This window comes from Calidris pugnax, unplaced genomic scaffold (assembly GCF_001431845.1).
Source record: "Calidris pugnax isolate Ruff unplaced genomic scaffold, ASM143184v1 scaffold332, whole genome shotgun sequence".
Taxonomy (NCBI): Eukaryota; Metazoa; Chordata; class Aves; order Charadriiformes; family Scolopacidae; genus Calidris; species Calidris pugnax.
Window position 1 is genome coordinate 78,573 of NW_015091053.1, and position 21,604 is coordinate 100,176.

At 53.1% G+C, this 21,604-nt stretch overlaps 2 protein-coding genes across 2 annotated transcripts; both read right to left on the reverse strand.

The window, feature by feature from the left end:
• Positions 1-585: 585 nt before the first annotated feature.
• On the reverse strand, positions 586-13,921 carry LOC106896534 (chromosome unknown open reading frame, human C11orf85). Its single transcript, XM_014956613.1, has 5 exons — positions 13,821-13,921; positions 5,425-5,470; positions 4,097-4,172; positions 2,728-2,853; positions 586-599 (listed from the first exon to the last, which is right to left on the reverse strand). Exons 1-5 carry the CDS (start codon positions 13,919-13,921, stop codon positions 586-588), a joined length of 363 nt encoding a protein of 120 aa, XP_014812099.1.
• A 551-nt stretch (positions 13,922-14,472) lies between these two features.
• Positions 14,473-20,361, reverse strand: LOC106896535 (basic proline-rich protein-like). Its single transcript, XM_014956614.1, has 6 exons — positions 20,342-20,361; positions 19,933-20,014; positions 18,169-19,202; positions 17,678-17,759; positions 15,820-16,947; positions 14,473-14,691 (listed from the first exon to the last, which is right to left on the reverse strand). Exons 1-6 carry the CDS (start codon positions 20,359-20,361, stop codon positions 14,473-14,475), a joined length of 2,565 nt encoding a protein of 854 aa, XP_014812100.1.
• Positions 20,362-21,604: the final 1,243 nt, after the last annotated feature.

Consider the following 21,604-nt stretch of genomic DNA (forward strand, 5'->3'; position numbering starts at 1 on the left):
AGACGGGAGGGAAGAAAGAAGAAGGAGACAGGCTCTCTTCAACAGCGCCTTCCGGCAGGACAAGAGGCAAAGGGCACAAATTGCAAAACATGAAATGAAATCTGAACACAAGAAAAAACTTTTTGACTGCAACTGTGGTCAAGAACAGCAAGCAATTGCCTACAGAAATTGTGGCATCTCCACCCTTGGAGTCCACCTGGAGGGACACGTCCTGGGCGACATTCTCTAGGTGACCCCATCATGAAGGAGGGGTTGGACTCAATGATCTCAAAGGTCCCATCCTACCTCAGTGATTCTGCAAAATGCCCAGAGAGGGATCTCAGCCTCAAGCAGAGAGGCAGCATTCACCAGCTGACCCAGAGGAAGAGGCTGGCCTTCAGCTAGAAAACTGCTCCCAGTCCTTCCCTTCCACCCCCAGCTCAGGTGCGTGAGCCAGTGACCTGCTTCGTCACCCTGCTGAGGTCTCACCCCACTGTGATTCTACAGATAACATGAACACAAAGGAGATAAACAGGGAGACCTCTAGTTAACAGCACAGGAGCCTGAAAGCATGGGACAGCTTTCTCCAAACACAGGCAATGCTGCTTAAGTCCTGTCACCTATGGAAGAGAAGGAAGAAGACAAATGGGGCAAAGGATCACCCAGGCATGAAACCGGAGGAAGGTACAAGAGACATTAGAATTTCTGGTATGTGCCCTAGAAGACTATTTTGTAGCCAACTGACCTGTCCATACCCAACTGCAGGCATGAGGTCTCTGCTCCGACTTCCACTCTTCTTCTCTTCACCTTTTCTTCCACTGCAGGACTTTCTGACACTTCGTTGCTTCTCTTGACCTTCAAAACATTGCAGACTTGGTATTGATATAATTTGATTTTGACTTTTCTATTTTAAAAACAAAATTCAGAGTTAATATACATTCATATTTTGCAAAACTGTTCATGTTTATACAACAAAAACCAAAAAAACGCTTCTGCCTTATTCAAACAGAAGATGAGCACTGAGAGGCCATCCAGAGAATTATGCTCAACAGGTCTCAACAAGAAATACTGCTTGCCAGAACATGCTGTTTGCTCCATCTTCAGAGGAGGGCCGAGGAATGTCATTAGCAGAAATGTAATGCTAGCAGAGAGAGGAGGAGTTTCTTTTGGGGAATTTGGACAGGACATCTTCCCTAATTCACTCCATTTTTAGACACTCGGATTGAAAACAAACCTACCCGGAGCTCTCACTAAACAAAAACTTTCCAAAAAAGCTTAACTTTGTCGTTTACGACACATACAGCACCAAGGAAACTACTTAATGATTCAGCCGTATTGACCTCCTCCTACAGACTCGCACAGTGAAGAAACCATTTGACAGCTCGGCTCAGAGTTGTAGAAAACACCTTTCACTGCAGCCAGCAGGGCCCTCAGCTCCTCAGGCAGTACTTCATTCAAAGGTGGATGGAACCAATATGATGATTTCTCCCAGCTTGGATGGTTACAGGTGAAAATTCAGTGCCACCTCACAGTGCCTGACTGACACCCAGAAAAAGGAGAACTAGAGCATTGCCTGTATCTCTGTTCTGCTTCTCCACACTATTTAGAATATAACTTTAAAAAAAAAAAAAAAAGAAACAACAAAACAAAAACAGAAAAACATTAAAAACTTACAAGTTCATCACTGCCCTTGTTTACTTCTTTACCTGTAACAGAAGCATTATAACATATGGTGACTCTTTAGTGACTGGACTTTCTTTAACCAACTTAAAAGTACATTCTTGCACTGCACCTCACTTTTGGCAAACAAGATAAACTCCTCAGAAACCATGCTGGACTTGCATATGATATATTGACATTGAAAAACTGCAAATGCAGCTCTTTCAGAATTAGAATTCCTGGCTGGGAATACCCCACGTCAACGGGATGGGGACAGTTGCTTTTCTTGAAGAATTAAAGGAGTCTTCAGAAGAGAAGAAGGAATGAAAAACTGTTGGCATCACTCTGTATTTTAGGCACCAGAGGGAAGACACAAGGACAGTCTGAGCGTGGACTCCGCAGAATATTGGCCAGCCAACCTCTGGTGCTCGGCATCCATATGTATTTTCCTGAAGGAAAATCCCTGCCAACAGAAACTGGAATCATCAGTGCCTGCAAGTAATAGCACATTATGCTGTGCATAATTTTAGAACGGAAATGTCCCACAGAGGTCTCAGCTGGGGCCTGAGGCTGCTCAGGGAATTCACCCAAAACCTGGAAAATGAGGCACTAGTGAAGCAACAACATTTCCTAATCATACAAAAGACATCATTACCATTATGACTATTATTATTTAGAAAAACAAAAGCATTCTTTCTTTAGGACAACAGAAACAAAGAGCGTGAAGCTCAATGTCAACAAACGTGGTCAAGCACAAGGAAGAAAAACATGCATCCCATACACATGTGCTGCCTCCAGCCCAGCTACTGGCATTAAAGGATGAAGGCTGGGAGCTGCTGGGCATGGCTTCACAAAAACACTAGCTGAAGAGTCAGCAGGGATAGAAAAGGCAAAGAGAGATTCAGGAAATTTCAGAAGAGCGGTACAGGACAAAAGAGAACACGCTGTTCTGCTCTATCTCAAATCCACGGTACAGCAGGTTTGCTCCCTTAAATTCAAAGACACGGTAGATGAGAAAGGAAAGGGAAAAGCAAGACATAGATGATAGATGTTCCCAGAAATTATCCAAACATAACCATAGTGACTTACCACAAGATACATTCTGGTGGAATGAGTTGAGTTCTAGATACATAGTGCAAATGTAGGGATAAGGCACAAGATGGACATTCTCATGTTTGAATCTCATCTTCGATACCCTCTCCCATTTACTCAAATCTGAGAATGACGCTAAGGCTTAAGAACACGGCACTAATGTTTCAAAGGAGCAGGCACCCTGACAATGTCTTCTGGTAAAGCTTCACAAGTCACACCACCTGGCACGTGTGCGTAAGGCAGCAAATACAATCCGTCGGTAGGAACTGTATGAAAAAACACTAGTGACACATTACAAGAAACACTCATCCCGGTGACCCTCTCCCAGAGCTCCCACTCACCCACAGCTGGTGAGTAACTAAGAGTTATGCCCCAGCGAGGAGCCTGACACACAGACTGCCGAACAACTCATCACACCAGGCCTCTGAGCTCACAGTTCTCACCAGGGCCCAGTAATGGCCGAGCACAGGGGTGGACTTTCAAGTTGTAGAAATACAAGTCCATGAATCAAACTCTCCTCAAGCACGCAGGCAAAACTGGCTGAGCTTTAGTGAAGCAAACCAGCAAGCCCAACATTTGTTTGGGTGCTTCCTGTCTGACAACGCTCTTGGCCACCTTCTCTTCCTGGCAGGAACAGTTGCTCTCATACTTACCACCTTCTGACAGAGAACGAGGATGACCTCGTTCTTGCCTGCTGTTACAAAGTGTGGCAATGGGGCCATCTTCCAGGACTGGAAGGGAATGCCTCGGAGGAGGAAACACCCGGATGTCCATTACTCCTGGGCACCCAGAACCACGGGAGGGGATGCCAAAGGGCCTGATCTGATTCCCAAATGAACACCCCTTAGGACTGAAAAGGCATCTCATTCAACCAACTTACTTTTCTCTTCAACAAGAGCCTCATGACAGCAACTTCTTTTGAACCCTTTACACTACAGCAACTACAACATTTAATCCTAATGTACCTTATGAGAAAACTACTATCGTCTTCTCGACTTGTGGCCAATGTTGCTGAGCCTGCAAAGAGCATTTGACATTTTATCAACCTTTTTAAGAAATGCACGAGCTTTGCTTGCAATCGCATTAGGTGGGATTCCTGTCACTTTAGATACACATGTTCATTTTCTGTGGCTAAATCTGATTTGGAACACAGAGGAATTCATCTCAAAACACTGCAAAACTCTCTTTTCACATCAGTTCTCAAGTGAAGGCCACACCTGAGGGGGATCTTCAGCTGACGTAAAACTGCAAAGTGCAAAGGAGTCATACTCCAGCTAAAGATCTGCGCGCTATCAGGCATGAATGTTGAATCAAGCAATGCCCTTTCTCTTGCAATCCTCTTTTACGAGTAGGAAAGACAGGATACATGGAAAGATCGTGAAGTGGTCTGTAGAAAATGGATGTAAGTCATCAAGATTTCCAAGGATTACTCGAATCGCTTCCTGGAGAGGCCAGAAGAAGAAACAAAGGAAGAGTATTAGCAATATAGCCACAATTCAACTGTGAAGTACAGTTTCACGGTGTGGGGAAAATTTAAAATTACTTTACAGTTTGCATGACTTGTGGAAGAGCAGGTTCTAGATATTTCACTTTTCCTCCTCCCCTTCTTCTCCACACTCCCTCCCATCAGCCAGAGTGCGCTGCACTCACAGACCCACAAACATTGAAGTGAATTAATATCTTAACCTTGAATTAACACAGAAGCATCACTATGGAAAAGTCTGCTTTGAAATTTAAGAAGTTTTACACTTAAGAAGTCTCCTTTTGGCCAGCAAAACACAGGTAGTATTGACCTGTTTCAAAAATAAACATATTCCTCTTTTTCTGCATATTGACCCAATTCAGGATTGGAACTGCAATTCAGCCCCAACTGCTTTACAAATGGGAAACTTTTTCTAGTAATACCTTTCAATATTTTCAAAAGTGAAAAAGAAAAATAATTAAACGATAATTTTTTTATCAATTAAAATCAGCACATTGTCTTCAATAATATTTATAATGCTATTGCTGTACGCTGAAGATTTTTCTTAAAATTAAGTAAGGGAGCATTCTTAAGCAGGAAGTGTATTTGTCTCATTTCCTCAGGAATGGCAGGGGCTTTCTTCTGCCTCAGGAAGAAGATGACACCAACAGGGCTCATTGGTGGTCACCAAGTACTGGCATCATTAAAAGCATGTCCACTGGTTCCAGTGGCTCCTCAGCTGGGAGGGAAGCATGTGCAATCGAGCAGTGGATGAGCCGCTGCCAGGCTCGCTCACCAGCAGCACCGCAGCTCCTGAACCAACAGGAGGGAGTGACAGCTCGTCAGGCCTGAGGAGCTAAAAGCCCTGGTCGGGTCCGGGGCTGAGAGCCAAACTGTGGGAAAGCGCTGCTGCAGAATGAACCTGAGCACGAATCAGAAAGGAACGGGGTGCCACCAGCTCGACAAACAGGCAGCTCCATGGGTCCACTTTTAAGTCAGTAGCTTCTTCGAAATGCTTCAAATAAAAACACTACTTTCCTACATTAATGCTGCCTGTTGGTGGCATTTTTCATTTACGTCATTTTTTTCACCCTCGTACTGTCCAGAGAAGTTCCCCATTACTCTCACTTGAAACGCTGCATTTGACAAAATGTCCTCAGTCCCATAACAAACGTCAGACTTGCTCAGCTCAACATTCAGAGAAGGTCCCAGGGACCTGCTCCTTCTCCTACCTCTAACTCCTGGACAGCACTGTCGGCGTTGTTGAGATCAGGAGCACTGTGAAACAAACAGAGACAGTTCATCCCAGCCCAGTCAAAGAGCAACAGAGAGACAGTCCTTGTAAGAGCTTAAGCACCTACAATTCTCATTGCACAAATACTTTGCAGACAGATGAATTCCTAATTTATTGCTTGTAAAAGATATCCATTATTCCACAAGGACTGTTCCTTTTTGGTTTTCTGCCCCTTTATATTTTGTGTGAGGATACAATGTATGGGAGATCAGATCTTTTCAGTCCATCCTCAGTAACCTTTAGGACAGGGTTTTTGACCAGGTGCCCTCAAACCAGTACCTCTGCCTTCCAGCCTATAGCGTTGCCATTCCACTCACGGGACTAAAAGAAGGAACCAGCAGGACACGTCTCTTAATCCCCTCCACGGTGCAAACCTGCCGAGGAACGGGCCTTCACAGCACTGGAGCTAATCCCGGTGGTGCTGGGAGCTGTGTACCGCCTGCAGCAAACTCTGCACATCTTTTGTAAGTCGGCTTTTCCAACTTGTTTGCTGCAAGGTATCGACCAACAATAAAATGCAGAGGGAGAGAGAAGGCCTTAAAGAAAATCCAAACCCATTAAAAAGTAAACAAATCACATGACTGTTACTTGGAAATAAGTGAATACAGTGGAGTGTAAGGAATAATGGCATGCAAGTATTCTCTGGTATATGCCCTGGGATGCAGCCATTCTCACATCCTCCACATTCAGGGTCCCCAGCCAGAACTCCAGCAGAGACAAGAACTTGCCTTCCTCTTCAGAAAGGCTCTCTCCTTGCTTGATAAAGAGCAAATCAAAGACAGGAATTACAGAGCACAGCACGACAGATATCACCCACCCAAGAATTAGGCTGTGGTCACGAAGTCTTCAGCAATCAGCAGGGAAACACAATTCAGGAGGGGATGTTGCCACGGTGATGAGGAGATGAGGGTGGAAAGAATGGAAGAAAGCAAGGCACCATCCAGGGTCTCATGCCAAGGGTGTCAGACCTGCTCTCTGACTGCCAGGGACACACTGGTTGCATTGGGGGAGGGTACGGGGGGTGGGGAGGAGGGAGGGTTATTTTCTTTTAGGTCTGGAGTTTGGACATGCAAAAACGGAGTCATCTTAGAATCTTTAAAGAAGGGAAGAACCTTCATTGTTACCTGGTTTTCCCTGGGGATTCAGGAGACCGTTAGTGAAGATGATCTCCCTCTAGCAAAAGCCTGCACACACGTGTAGATAATCAGCTCTACAATCAGCTGGGATCAGCTCGTGTAACTCTTCCAATGTTCTTTTGGGGACTGTCCTCAGACCAGTCACCATCTTATTGCGGGCAGAAGGAGTTTCACTTCCCAAACCTGCTGGCTGACTGCAAGAGCTGCTTTGGGCATAAGGCCATGGATGTTCTTAGGACTTACTCCTTCACTCTCTCTTATGAACTGGGAGTGAATCCAGATGCTTTGAATAAGCAGCCCTTGTTCACCACCACCATGACACGATGGGGAAGAATTCCATGAGTTTGGCTCTCAATGGGAGTTGCTTTTGCTCTGTTTGACCATGTTGATGTACAGCCTGATTGGATGAGCTCACACCCAATTCCAGAAGTTATTATGAAACACAAAAGGTGCTGCAAAAGTCTTGTGTCCTGTTCCCTCAAGGATAACAGGGAGTTGCAAGCACTGATGCTGCAATGCACACACAGCGTGAGACACGAGCAGGGGCAATGAAGACTGCCGATCTCCAACACGTGCCGTGCACTCCTTACCCTCAGGAGACCAAACACTCGCAGGCTCTTCAGAAACATACACACACCACTGGCAGGATTACGTTGAGGGAAAGAGCTCACTCACAGGCAACAGCAACGTTTCAAGGGTCTTATGAACAAGCAACATTTCAAGGGTCTTAGGGGGGGGGGTGGAGGGGCCAATATGCCACCCTGTCCCACTTCATAGGGAAGTCTGCTGCCTCCCTGGAGCAAGAGTTAGGGATGTGTTGGGAAAACTTCCTGCCCTAGTAAAACCCTCAGATTAGTACCCCCTTTTAGTATTTCAGGTGGGTAGCAAAGAAGTGGGGAGAAGAAGCCTGAAATCAATTAAAAGAGATTTTAGAGCCTTGGGACGGCTACTTAAGGGATCAGGAACACAAGCTGTGTTCTCCTCTACCCCTTCACTAGGAATGATGAATGAGGAAACAGACAGGAAGAGGCACCAGGTCAATTTGTGGCTCCAGGACTGGTGCTATCGGCAGGGCTTTGGGTTTTTCAATCATAGGCTGCTGTATGAGACACCTGGCCTACTGGTGGCAGGTGGGAGGCACCTGTCCCAGAGGGGGAAAAGAATTTTGGGGCAGGATTAGCAGGGCTCATTGACATGGCTTTAAACTAGATATGAGGGGGGAGGGGGAGATAACTGAGACCGAGAGGATTAAACCCAAGGGAAGCATGCCAGGGCTCGAGGGACGGGAGAGTAGTGATGACTTGCTCTCTCATTTGGGCTGATTTACAGGAACCAGGCCTGCTTGTGATGGGGGGGGGGAAAGCCTACTACTACTGCTAGCAATGCCTTGCAGTACATTGTCTCAGTGGCAGTGGGGGATGGTGACACATATGGTAGCGAAGACATAAGAAGTAGTAATAGGGTGGCAACTACAGAAGGGACGAGTCGGGTAGGAAATAGGGCTTGTCCCCCAAAAAAAGTGGCAGGACAACTAGCCCAGATGAAGTGCATCTACACAAATGCACACAGCATGGGCAACAAACAGGAGGAGCTGGAGGCCATTGTGAGGCAGGAAAGCTACAATGTAGTTGCCATCACGGAAACGTGGTGGGATGAATCGCATGACTGGAGTGCTGCAATGGATGGATACAAGCTCTTCAGAAGGGATAGGCAAGGAAGAAGAGGAGGAGGGGTGGCCCCGTATGTTAGGGAGAATTATGAAGGTCTAGAACTTATTGAGGGCCATGGTAGAGTTGAGTGCCTATGGGTAAGAATCAGGGGGAGGGCCAGTAAGGCTGATATTGTGGTGGGAGTCTGTTACAGACCACCCAACCAGGATGTAGAGGTAGATGAAATGTTCTATAATCAGCTGGCAGAGGTCTCAAAATCACTTGCCCTTGTCCTGGTGGGAGACTTCAACCTACCAGGTTATCAGCTGGGAGCACAATACAGCTGAGAGGGAACAGTCTAGAAGGTTCCTGGAGTGTGTCGGGGAGAACTTCCTGACACAGCTGGTGAGGGAGCCGACTAGGGAAGGTGCACTGCTGGATCTGGTGTTTGTAAATAGAGAAGGACTTGAGGGGGATGTGACGGTTGGAGGCCGTCTGGGGCAAAGTGACCATGAAATGATAAAGTTTTCGATTCTTAGGGAGGCGAGAAGGGGAACCTGCAGGACTGCTATCATGGACTTCTGGAGAGCAGACTTTGGTCTTTTCAAGCGTCTGCTTGACAGAGTCCCTTGGGAGGCAGCCCTGAAGGGAAAAGGAGTCCCTTCTGGGCTGGACGTTTTTAACGGAGGAAGTCTTAAAAGCGCAGGCACAGGCCGTCCCTCTGCGCAGTAAAGCGAGCCGTTGAGGGAAAAGACCGGCCTGGCTGAACAAAGAGATAGGGTCACAGCTCAGGGAAAAAAAGAGAGGTCATGGCCTTTGGGAAAAGGGCAGGCCACTCAGGAAGATTATAAAGGTGTAGCAAGGTTATGTAGGGAAAAGATTAGAAAGGCCAAAGCCCAGCTTGAACTGAACCTGGCCTTGGATGTTAACGACAACAAAAAGAAATTCTATAAATATATTAGTAGCAAGAGGAGGACTCGGGACAGCCTCCATCCACTATTGGATATGGGAGATAACGTAGTGACAAAGGATGATAACAAGGCTGAGGTGCTGAGTGCCTTTTTTGCCTCAGTCTTTAGTAATGGAGTAGGGTGTCCCCTGAGTACCCAGACCCCTGAGCTGGCAGATCAGGGCAGGGAGCAGAATGAAGCCCCTGTAATCCAAAGGGAAACGGTGAGGGACCTGCTCCAACACCTGGATACAAACAAGTCTATGGGCCCAGATGGGATCCACCCAAGGGTACTGAGGGAGCTGGTGGAAGTGCTCACTGAGCCACTCTCCATCATTTACCAGCAGTCCTGGCAAACTGGGGAGGTCCCAGCTGACTGGTGTCTAGCAAATGTGACGCCCACCCACAAGAAGAGCCGGAAGGATGATCTGGGGAACTCCAGGCCTGTCAGTCTGACCTCGGTGCCTGGGAAGGTCATGGAACAGATCATCCTGAGTGCCATTATCCCGAGCGCATGAAGGACACCCAGGTGATCAGGCCCAGGTTCACAAGAGACAGGTCCTGCTTGAGAAACCTGATCTCCTTCTATGACAAAGTGACCCGCTTGCTGGATGAGGGAAAGGCTGTGGATGTTGTTTACCTGGACTTTAGCAAGGCCTTTGATACGGTCTCGCACAGTATCCTCCTGGAGAAAAGGGCTGCCCATGGCTTGGATGGGAGGACTCTCCGCTGGGTTAAAAACTGGCTGGAGGCTGGGCCCAGTGAGTGGTGGGGAATGGAGTCAAATCCAGTTGGCAGCCGGTCACGAGTGGTGTCCCACAGGGCTGGGTACTGGGACCCGTTCTCTTTAATATCTTTATCAATGATCTGGACGAGGGAGGGGATTGAGTGCACCCTCAGTAAGTTCACAGATGACACCAAGCTGGGTGGGAGTGTCGACCTGCTGGAGGCTACAGAGGCTTTGCAGAGGGATCTGGACAGGCTGAATCGATGGGCTGAGACCAACAGGATGAGTTTCAATAAGGCCGAGTGCCAGGTCCTGCACTTAGGTCACAACAACTCCATGCAGCGCTACAGGCTTGGGGAAGAATGGCTGGAGCTGCCTGGTAGAAAAGGACCTGGGGGTGTTGGCCAAATGTTGGCTGAACGTGAGCCAACAGTGTGCCCAGGTGGCTAAGAAGGCCAACAGCCTGTGTCAGGAACAGTGTGGTGAGTAGGACCCAAGAGGTGATCATCTGCCTGTACTCAGCACTGGTGAGGCCCCACCTCGAGTACCGCGTACAGTTTTGAGCCCCTTACCACAAAAAAGACATTGAGGTGCTGGAGCAGGTCCAGAGAAGGGCAACGAAGCTGGTGAGGGGTCTGGAGAGTAAGTCTTATGAGAAGCGGCTGAGGGAGCTGGGGTTGTTCAGTCTGAAGAAGAGGAGGCTGAGGGGAGACCTCGCGCTCTAGAACTACCTGAAGGGGGGGTGTAGAGAAGCGGGGGTCGGTCTCGTCTCCCAAGTCACAGGAGATAGGACAAGGGGAAATGGCCTCAAGTTGCTCCAGGGGAGGTTTAGATTGGATATTAGGAAACATTTCTTCATGGAAAGGGTTATCCAGCATTGAAACAGGCTGCCCAGGGAAGTGGTTGAGGCACCATCCCTGGAGGTGTTCAAAAGACGGGTTGGCATGGTCCTCAGGAATGTGGTTTAGTGTTTTTTTTATTGCTTATTTCTTGTTTATTTTCTTGTCAGGGTTAGGCCGATGGTTGGACTAGATGATCTTTAAGGTCCCTTCCAACCTAGACGATTCTATGATTCTATGACTACACGACACCACAACGCACCTTCCTCTCCAAAATCAACACCGAGAACAGAACAAGGAGGAAAGTTAACCTTCCTGGATCTGACACTATCCCAGAGAAATGCTAAAAGCAAAGCTAAAGAAACAACCGCGTTTCAATTCACAAGTGTGGCACGAGATTTAATGTAGCTTCAGGTCTGGAGACAGCCCAGCTGGCGTGATGTTCATAGCACACTCTCCTCCTTTTTTCTGCAGCCAATAACAGTCACTTCATAGAATCATAGAATAGAATCATAGAATTGCCCAGGCCGGAAGGGACCTCCAAAGGCCATCTAGTCCGACCTCCCCGCAGTCAGCAGGGACACCCCCAACTAGACCAGGTTGCCCAGGGCCTCATCGAGCCTCTCCTTGAATATCTCCAGGGATGGGGCCTCAACCACCTCCCCGGGCAACCTGTTCCAGTGCTCCACCACCCTCACAGTGAAGAACCCTCTCCTCATCTCCAGTCTAAACCTGTTCCCCTCCAGCTTGAAGCCATTGCCCCTCGTCCTGTCACTGCAGGCCTTGCTAAACAGGTTCTCCCCAGCCTTCCTGTAGGCTCCCTTCAGGTACTGGAAGGCTGCTATTAGGTCTCCCCGGAGCCTCCTCTTCTCCAGGCTGAACAACCCCAGCTCCCTCAGCCTGTCCTCGTAGCAGAGGTGCTCCATCCCCCTGATCATCCTTGTGGCCCTCCTCTGGACCCTCTCCATCAGGTCCATGTCCTTCTTATATTGAGGGCTCCAGACCTGCACACAACACTCCAGGTGAGGTCTCACCAGAGCAGAGCAAAGTGGCAGAATCACCTCTCTGGACCTGCTGGCAACGCTTCTTTTGATGCAGCCCAGGATGCGATTGGCCTTCTGGGCTGCAGCTGCCCACTGCCTGCTCATGTCCAGCCTCTCGTCCACCAGAACCCCCAAGTCCCTTTCCTCAGGGCTGCTTTCCAATACCTCACCCCCTAGTTTGTATTGGTGGCGAGGATTGTTCCGGCCTAGGTGCAGAACCTTGCATTTGCTCTTGTTGAACCTCATGAGGTTCACCTGGGCCCACCTCTCCAGCCTGTCCAGGTCCTTTTGGATGACATCCCATCCCTCTGGTGTATCGACAACACCACACAGCTTGGTGTCATCTGCAAACTGGCTGGTGGTGCCTTTAATCTCCCTATCTATATCATTGATAAAAATGTTAAACAGCACCGGCCCCAGCACGGACCCTTGAGGAACACCACTTGTGACTGGTTTCCATCTGGACTTTGAGCCATTGAGTACCACTTCCTGAGTAAACCCAGGCTCTAGCACTGCCTGTGCACATCTGACTGCAGAAGGAAATCCATTCACACTCCTAAGCCACTCTCTAGGCAGATGCTCGAGTCGTTGCCTGTGCCATTTCAGCCCCGCTGCAACCTCACGGCCATGAAAATGGGGTCTGGGGGTGGCACAACATGCTCTCTTTCTCTGATGCAGGGACACTTGCTGACCCAAAAGGATCTCAGTCCTAGTTTCTGCGTGGTTGCCGCTATCTGAAGAGAGATTTAACCTCAACAGTTTGCAGGACCTTCCAAAAGCCTCTGAGGGCATCAGCCTCAAACTGCTGCCTGTTGATGATCACAGCCTTCAAAGACGTGCACAGGAAGCCAGATTGTGCTCAGCCACTGCTTTGAGGTGTTTTTACTAAAATTCAGGAATACTATTGTTCTTAAAGATTAATCAGAGGCTGAGACAGCAACAACTCATAAAGTTTCAGACCAAGTTTGAGCTCTACAGAACACTCCTTCAGCAGGACACAACCTAGAAGCACCTGCTTTGGAATACCAACCTTAAACCCGAGCAGCTCCAGTTCCTTTTCCAGAGCAGCTCCAACTTCTGTGATTATTACAGAGTGCAGCCTCCAGGATTCCGAATCTCCTCTCAAACGAAAAGCTCCAGAGCAACTTGAGGGAGCTGGTCAAGGTTTTGCCCACTCACAAAAGCACTTGCCCATCATCCCTGTGTGCCTGACCAGCAGACACATGCAGATTCCTCCAGGGTAATGCCCTCAGGGAAAGTCTTTTTTTCACCTCTACAAGATCATCCTCTTGACTTGTTTGACATCTTCCCTGTGCTTTAGTTACCAACTGACTAAAGGGACATTCTGGACCACAGGACGTCATGCTTAGCCATAAACGCGGGGGAAGAAAGAGGAAGGGGGGACATTCAGCGTTACGGCATTTGTCTTCCCAAGTAACTCTTAGGCGTGACAGAGCCCAGCTTTCCTGGAGATTAAATACCCGCCTGCTGATGAGAAGCACTGAAGGACTTTCTGATTTCGCTTTGTTTGTGCACACAGCTTTTGCTTTACTTATTAAACTGTCTTTATCTCTATCCTTACTTCTACCCTTCTGAGTCTCTCCCTCACCCCATTGCAGGACCCTGAGCAAGTGGCCATGTGGGGCTTAGTTGTCAGCTGGGGTTAAACCATAGCAAAGGCTCTAGAGCTTTTCAATTAAACATTTACAAAATCACAAAAGGCTATCAGTAAAAACAGCCTCTCATTCCACTGAAGCACAAAACCCACACGTGGCAGTGACACAGGAGCATTTCATACAGCTCAAATTAGTCTCTCAGGCCAACGTTCAGCCCGTGCAAGTGCAGCAGCAACTTCTAAGTGACCACTTTCACGGTCAGTGGAAGAAGGCAGGACAGCGGAGCCCCCAAACCTGAGTTTTGTGTCTCATATTCACTCACTGCGACACACAGCCATCACACCCAGGGTGACTTTGCAGCTTTCACATGCTTACCTGCTGAAGTTGCCGTACCGGATTTTAAATTTGTACACAAGCCCGCCTGCGTGAAGGAACCTTGTTTCAGGCAAGGGATAGGTAAATGGTTTCAGTGACATCTTTCCTCCTCCCTGGATGCAGCCTAGGGGAGCAGGAGAGTCAAAGGTCAATGACTAAAAGCCTTCCCCAGATCTCACTCTGTCCTACCAGAAGAAAGGAAGGCGAGCAGGGATTCCTCATCTGCAGGGCGAACAGGCCTCCCACCAGCGTCTCCCACCAGCCAGAAAATCGCCGATTCGGGTGTCATTTCCAAAAAGCAGAGTGGTTTTGAGCAGGATTTGAGGACAGACTTCCAGCCCATGGCCACCCGCCTCCAGCCACACTGCTCCGGCCATGTCCCCACCGAGGTCCCCGAGGCCGAAAAGGCCTCTCGCCCCGGGGGATGTCGACAAGGCCCGGGCAGGGCCGTGTGGCAGCCCAGGACCGACCCCGGCCCTCAGGGACCCCCCGGCTCTGGCGTCCCCCGCAGCCTCTGCGGGTACAGCCCCGAGAAACGCCTCACCCCGCCGCCCGCGGCCCCCGCAGTCCCGGGGAGGAGGGGAGATGCCGCCGCCGCCTCCTCAGCCCAGCTGCCGGCCCCGAGGGCCCTGGGCAGCCCCGGCGCTGGCGATCACCGAGCGGCCCCAGAAGCCCCCGCCGCGCCCGCCGCCAGACCTTGCCTCAGGCGGGGCCGGGCCGGGGGAAGGCTGCAGACGGGCCCGGCCGAGCGGAGCCGGGCGCGGCCGAGCCCGGCCGAGCGGAGCCGGACGGGGCCGAGCCGAGCTCCCTCCGCCCCGGCTCCCCGCAGCCACCGGCGGCTCTGCCGCTGCTGCGCTGCAGAGGCAGCTGCCTTTGGGGGCTCGGAGTGCCCCAGAGGGTCCAGCAGGAGCCCACAACCCCGGGGGAGTTGGCTTCTGCCTTGTGGCAGGGCGTGCCACTGCTGTCAAAGGGGACTGGACTCTGCCCGGGCCTCTCAAATCAGCGTTAACTCTGGTGCCTAATGACAGCCCCTCGGTAGCTTATCCCTTTCTCTCCCAAATTGCAATGACGTCAGGTTTGCCTTTTCTTGGTTTAGGCAGCTTTCACGCAAAGACTCCCAGAGATTTTTTCATTCTCCCGCTACACACACACACACACTCTCTGGGATTCCTGGGAGGGTCATGGAAATGCAACAGCAGCAGCCTTAGTCTCAGCTGGGGTCCTTAAGAGCAAACACCATGTCCCAGAGCTGTCTGCAGCCTTTCTGGCCGCCGTGTGGTATTTCTCAAGCAGACACAACTGGAAAGCTCTGATGAACACTGACCCAGCTAAGCAATGATCAAAAAGAAGCTACCTTTTATCCCTCGAAAGCCTGACGGTGACATTTGTAGGAAAAACAAAATCCCAATTAGTTCTCTTGTGCCAGCCACAAAAACAGGCTTTGGTATAAAAGGCTTCTGATTAACAAAATAAAAACCTAAACACACAACCCAAGCAGGCACTGATCTGCCCCCTTGGGGCAGGACAGTCAGAATGTCCCTTTGCTCTAAAGAGCACATTAAAATGAAGAGCTCCTCCTTGTTGAACCATGAGGCACCCAGTGCTCACTGGTTTCTGATGGCCAGCCCTGGGCAACCCAGCTCAGACAAGCACTGGCACCACTTTGGTGCTGCTCGGGGGCATCTGGACTCCTCCTGCCTCTCAGGAAAGGGCTATAGAACCCAAACATCCTTCTTGGGAAAAAGAAAAAAAAAACACAAAAAACCAACCCCCCCAAAAAACCACCAAAACTTGATGTTCATTTAAAGCTGCAGGGATTGAGAAGGTCTTAAGCTTCCGGAGTAACAATCATCATTTTATTACCCAAAACGTCAGCAGAGGCAGGGGACAGACGAAGTCACCACGGAGCCCCCGCCCTGGCGAGGCCCCGTTGCAGCGCCGGGCCCGGCCGGGGGGGTCACAACAGGCACCTCGGGCAACACCGACCCGGAGCACGAACCTCGGCAGAACCGGGGCCCGAGGGTTCCTCCCGCAAGAGCCGGCGCCGGCGTCCACGAAAGCCCCGGGGGCCGGCCCGACTCCCGCCAGGGACGGCCCCGAGCTCGGGGTCCCCCCTGGCTCCGTCCCCCCGCCCCCGCAGCGGGACCGCGCTGCTCGCCACCTGCGGGGCAGGGCTGCCGACGGAGCCCGCGCGCTGGGGCCAGCAGGGACCCGCCAGGGAACCCGCCGCGGGCAGCGCCCGGAGGGGAGCGGCGGCAGCGGGTAAACGCTGCGGGTCGATGCGCTTTCGGGGCAGCCCCGGGCGAGGGAGGCGCCGTCCCGAGGGGCGGGTCTGGGCGCGGAGGGGGCCGGGGGTCCCGGTGGGTGCGGGCGGCGGCTGCGGGCCGGGCTCCAAACAGCGGGCGAGTGGGCCTGGCTCGGCGGAGACAGCGGCAGGGGCCGAGGGCAGAAGCCCAGAGGCCGGTGAGCGGGTCCCCGCGGGAGCAGGCGGAGGCGCAGCCCTCGGGCAGCCCCAGGCAGAGCCGGCGGGTGCCCCCGGGCCCGGGTGCGGGGCCGGGCCCGAGCGCTCTCCCGGAGAGCAGCTCCCGCTGCCGCTGCCGGCACCGAGCGGCCCTGCGGGCTGGGGCCGGGCACGGCCAGGGCAGAGCCTGCCGCCGTCCGGGGGAAAGGGCTGGGTGCTGGCCAGGGCCGGGGGCAGCGGGGCGCCCCCCTCCTTTCCCCGCAGCCCCTCCGGAGCCCCGGGCGCGGCCCTGCCCGCTGCCGCTGGGGCTGGGCTCCGGCAGGGCGGCAGGCAGCGGGCTGCCCCGCTGGGAGGAGGGGGTGCGGAGAGGGGCCGGGCTCCGGGCACGGGCTCCGGGCACGGGCTCCCGTCCCCTCCCTGCCCGCGGGGACAGGCCCGGGGGAAGCCAGGCTGCCGGCGGGGCAGAGGCTGCTGGGCTCCCCCGGCGTGGGCAGGGTGTGCGGGCGCAGCCCTGGGCCCGAGGCACAGGGTCGGGCCCGGGCCGGGGGAGATGCTCTGGGGCTGCGAGCGGGACAGACGGGACACAAACAGCGGCTCGGGCAGAGGAGACCAAGGCTCCGCTTTTATTGCAGCAAGTGGCGGCTCCTTCCTGACGGAGCATCGTGCCTGCAGCCTTTCCAAGCAGCCTGTGCAGGCCTAGTCCAATCCCTTTGCCTGGGCAGGGACACCTCCCTCCAGACCAAGATGCTCCAAGCCCTGTCCAACCTCACCTTGAACCCCTCCAGGGATGGGGCAGCCACAGCTTCTCTGGGCAACCTGGGTCAGGGTCTCACCACCCTCACAGCAAAAATTTCTTCCTTATGTCCAGTCTACAGCTACCTTCTTTCAATTTAAAGCCATTGCCCCTTATCTTGTCACTACAAACTATCATAAAAAGTCTCTCTGCATCTTTCATGTGGGTCCCCTTTAGGTTTTGAAAGGCCACTATAAGGTCTCCCTGGAGCCTTCTCCAGGCTGAACCCCTCCGACTCTCTCAGCCTGTCCTCACAGCAGATGGGCTCCAGCCCTCGCAGCATCTTCATATCCCTTGGCTGGACCTGCTCTAACAGGTACATGTCTCTCTTGTACTGGGTGGTCCACAGCTGCACTCCAGCTGGAGTCTCCCCAGAGTGGAGCAGAGGGGAAGAATCCCCTCCCTTGACCTTTTGGCCACACTGCTGGGGATGCAGCTCAGGATGCAGATAGCTCTCTGGGCTGTCAGTGCACATTGATGGCTCATTTTAATTTTTATTTTCATCCACCAGTGTCCCCAAGCCCTTCTCCTTAAGGCTGCTCTCAATCCATCTGTCCCCTGCCTGTATTGACATTGATGAGTGCCCCAACCCAGCTGCACGACTCTGCACTTGGCCTTGTTGAACTTCATGAGGTTCACATGGACCCACTTCTCCAGCACGTACAGGTCATGGTATTGCCCGTAACTAGGAAAAGATTAGTAACAAGTAGCTGAGAAAGCATGAGCTATGTATTCATATTGAAATGCCATCAGTGCACAGAGTGAGCAGCTTCAAGACCATAGCAGAGGCTGTTGGCAGTACAAAATTTCCCTGCCTGATCCGAGACTCTTCTGGAGAGGCTGTGCCCCCAGAGAGCACACAAGCAGCATGGCAGGAGGAATCTCCCCCCTGGCCCCTGCACAGCATAGGCACAGGGAGATTTGCTGTGATCCCCATTCACCTCATTATTCTGAGTCTGAAACAGGAAATTGTTCTAGTTTCTTGTCTAGTAAAACCTGGCGGGAGACATACAAAGCTTGCTCGATCACCATCTGAACTAGCAATACTATAGACCCCCCCCACCAAGTCCCTGGCCATTCTGGTGAGCCATCACAGAGAGGTGGTGTTGGTGCAAGGAGGTCCGTCCCCCCGCCCCCGCAGCGGGACCGCGCTGCTCGCCACCTGCGGGGCAGGGCTGCCGACGGAGCCCGCGCGCTGGGGCCAGCAGGGACCCGCCAGGGAACCCGCCGCGGGCAGCGCCCGGAGGGGAGCGGCGGCAGCGGGTAAACGCTGCGGGTCGATGCGCTTTCGGGGCAGCCCCGGGCGAGGGAGGCGCCGTCCCGAGGGGCGGGTCTGGGCGCGGAGGGGGCCGGGGGTCCCGGTGGGTGCGGGCGGCGGCTGCGGGCCGGGCTCCAAACAGCGGGCGAGTGGGCCTGGCTCGGCGGAGACAGCGGCAGGGGCCGAGGGCAGAAGCCCAGAGGCCGGTGAGCGGGTCCCCGCGGGAGCAGGCGGAGGCGCAGCCCTCGGGCAGCCCCAGGCAGAGCCGGCGGGTGCCCCCGGGCCCGGGTGCGGGGCCGGGCCCGAGCGCTCTCCCGGAGAGCAGCTCCCGCTGCCGCTGCCGGCACCGAGCGGCCCTGCGGGCTGGGGCCGGGCACGGCCAGGGCAGAGCCTGCCGCCGTCCGGGGGAAAGGGCTGGGTGCTGGCCAGGGCCGGGGGCAGCGGGGCGCCCCCCTCCTTTCCCCGCAGCCCCTCCGGAGCCCCGGGCGCGGCCCTGCCCGCTGCCGCTGGGGCTGGGCTCCGGCAGGGCGGCAGGCAGCGGGCTGCCCCGCTGGGAGGAGGGGGTGCGGAGAGGGGCCGGGCTCCGGGCACGGGCTCCGGGCACGGGCTCCCGTCCCCTCCCTGCCCGCGGGGACAGGCCCGGGGGAAGCCAGGCTGCCGGCGGGGCAGAGGCTGCTGGGCTCCCCCGGCGTGGGCAGGGTGTGCGGGCGCAGCCCTGGGCCCGAGGCACAGGGTCGGGCCCGGGCCGGGGGAGATGCTCTGGGGCTGCGAGCGGGACAGACGGGACACAAACAGCGGCTCGGGCAGAGGAGACCAAGGCTCCGCTTTTATTGCAGCAAGTGGCGGCTCCTTCCTGACGGAGCATCGTGCCTGCAGCCTTTCCAAGCAGCCTGTGCAGGCCTAGTCCAATCCCTTTGCCTGGGCAGGGACACCTCCCTCCAGACCAAGATGCTCCAAGCCCTGTCCAACCTCACCTTGAACCCCTCCAGGGATGGGGCAGCCACAGCTTCTCTGGGCAACCTGGGTCAGGGTCTCACCACCCTCACAGCAAAAATTTCTTCCTTATGTCCAGTCTACAGCTACCTTCTTTCAATTTAAAGCCATTGCCCCTTATCTTGTCACTACAAACTATCATAAAAAGTCTCTCTGCATCTTTCATGTGGGTCCCCTTTAGGTTTTGAAAGGCCACTATAAGGTCTCCCTGGAGCCTTCTCCAGGCTGAACCCCTCCGACTCTCTCAGCCTGTCCTCACAGCAGATGGGCTCCAGCCCTCGCAGCATCTTCATATCCCTTGGCTGGACCTGCTCTAACAGGTACATGTCTCTCTTGTACTGGGTGGTCCACAGCTGCACTCCAGCTGGAGTCTCCCCAGAGTGGAGCAGAGGGGAAGAATCCCCTCCCTTGACCTTTTGGCCACACTGCTGGGGATGCAGCTCAGGATGCAGATAGCTCTCTGGGCTGTCAGTGCACATTGATGGCTCATTTTAATTTTTATTTTCATCCACCAGTGTCCCCAAGCCCTTCTCCTTAAGGCTGCTCTCAATCCATCTGTCCCCTGCCTGTATTGACATTGATGAGTGCCCCAACCCAGCTGCACGACTCTGCACTTGGCCTTGTTGAACTTCATGAGGTTCACATGGACCCACTTCTCCAGCACGTACAGGTCATGGTATTGCCCGTAACTAGGAAAAGATTAGTAACAAGTAGCTGAGAAAGCATGAGCTATGTATTCATATTGAAATGCCATCAGTGCACAGAGTGAGCAGCTTCAAGACCATAGCAGAGGCTGTTGGCAGTACAAAATTTCCCTGCCTGATCCGAGACTCTTCTGGAGAGGCTGTGCCCCCAGAGAGCACACAAGCAGCATGGCAGGAGGAATCTCCCCCCTGGCCCCTGCACAGCATAGGCACAGGGAGATTTGCTGTGATCCCCATTCACCTCATTATTCTGAGTCTGAAACAGGAAATTGTTCTAGTTTCTTGTCTAGTAAAACCTGGCGGGAGACATACAAAGCTTGCTCGATCACCATCTGAACTAGCAATACTATAGACCCCCCCCACCAAGTCCCTGGCCATTCTGGTGAGCCATCACAGAGAGGTGGTGTTGGTGCAAGGAGGCGGACCAGCCCAGGGGACAGATTCCGGGACAAGCTGATTTCTTGTGTTAAACAAACTTGGAGTCTCTTCTCCAGCTTGGAGTTTGCACCAACATGTCCTGACCTCCTGCAGTGCCCCAGGACAGACACCTCTGTCCACTCACAAGCTGCAGCAGGTATGGGACACCCTTCCTGCTTGCCCCACAGCCCCCTGTGACCCTGAGCTGCACAGCATGGCAGCTGAGGCTGAGGAAAGGCTCTGTGGTGTCAGGCAGACAGTACAGAGGATGAAGAGGACCCAGAAATGTCCCTGTTGCCCAGGCAGGTCCTCTTGCCTGGCTCCCAGGCCATGGTCCAGGGTTTAGATTGCCCACTTTCCACTATGGTACCAGAACTGCTCCCTTCCCAGTGAGGCAAAAGCCTCTGCTGCGAGCAAGCAGCGCACCACAGCCCAGCACTCGCTCCCAGCTCCTGGCACTGCTGCAGCTGGCCACCTGCCACCTCGGGACCAACAAAGGGGAAGCATCTTCTGCAAAGCTCTCCTCAAACAAGGGTGTTTTTATGGCGTGTCTGAGAGGAGGAAAAGGAAGAAAAGAAAATTTCTCTGAAATACAGAGGCCGTGATCTGTAGGAAACCAGCCCGGTGGAGAGAGAACTTGCTTCTGGAGACCTTGCAGATGCTGCTCACCCTGGGGCTCCCAGCAATCCTGCCTGTTCTCCACTCTCAGTGTGGCTGGGGGAGAGTGAGAATGCTTTGTGGGTGCAGTGTCAGTGGAGACTTGGCAAGGGGCTCTATTACTGCTGAATGCTGCTAACCAGGGGGTGGCCCAGCATGTCCAGCTAACCCAGCTGCGATTTCAAAAGGAAGTCCATGCTCTAAGTTACAGATTCAGCTTCTCCTTCCCCCTTGCCTGAACCGAGTGGTGCTAAGAGCTCCTTTCCCTGCTCCAGCACAGGCTCACTCTCCTTCTATGCTCAGCACACGGAGATTGCTTTACAGGAGAAGGCCACCTTCTCCTTATCACCAGGTCCTGTGGGAATAAGGACCTGACAGCTCTTACTAAACACTGGTCAGGACAGAAAAAATTTGCTTCTGCCTTTGAGAAAACATGGTAAACGTGCGGGTGTCTTCAGAAAGCAGTGGGAGGGACACCCTGCTACCTCTCTTCCATTCCTC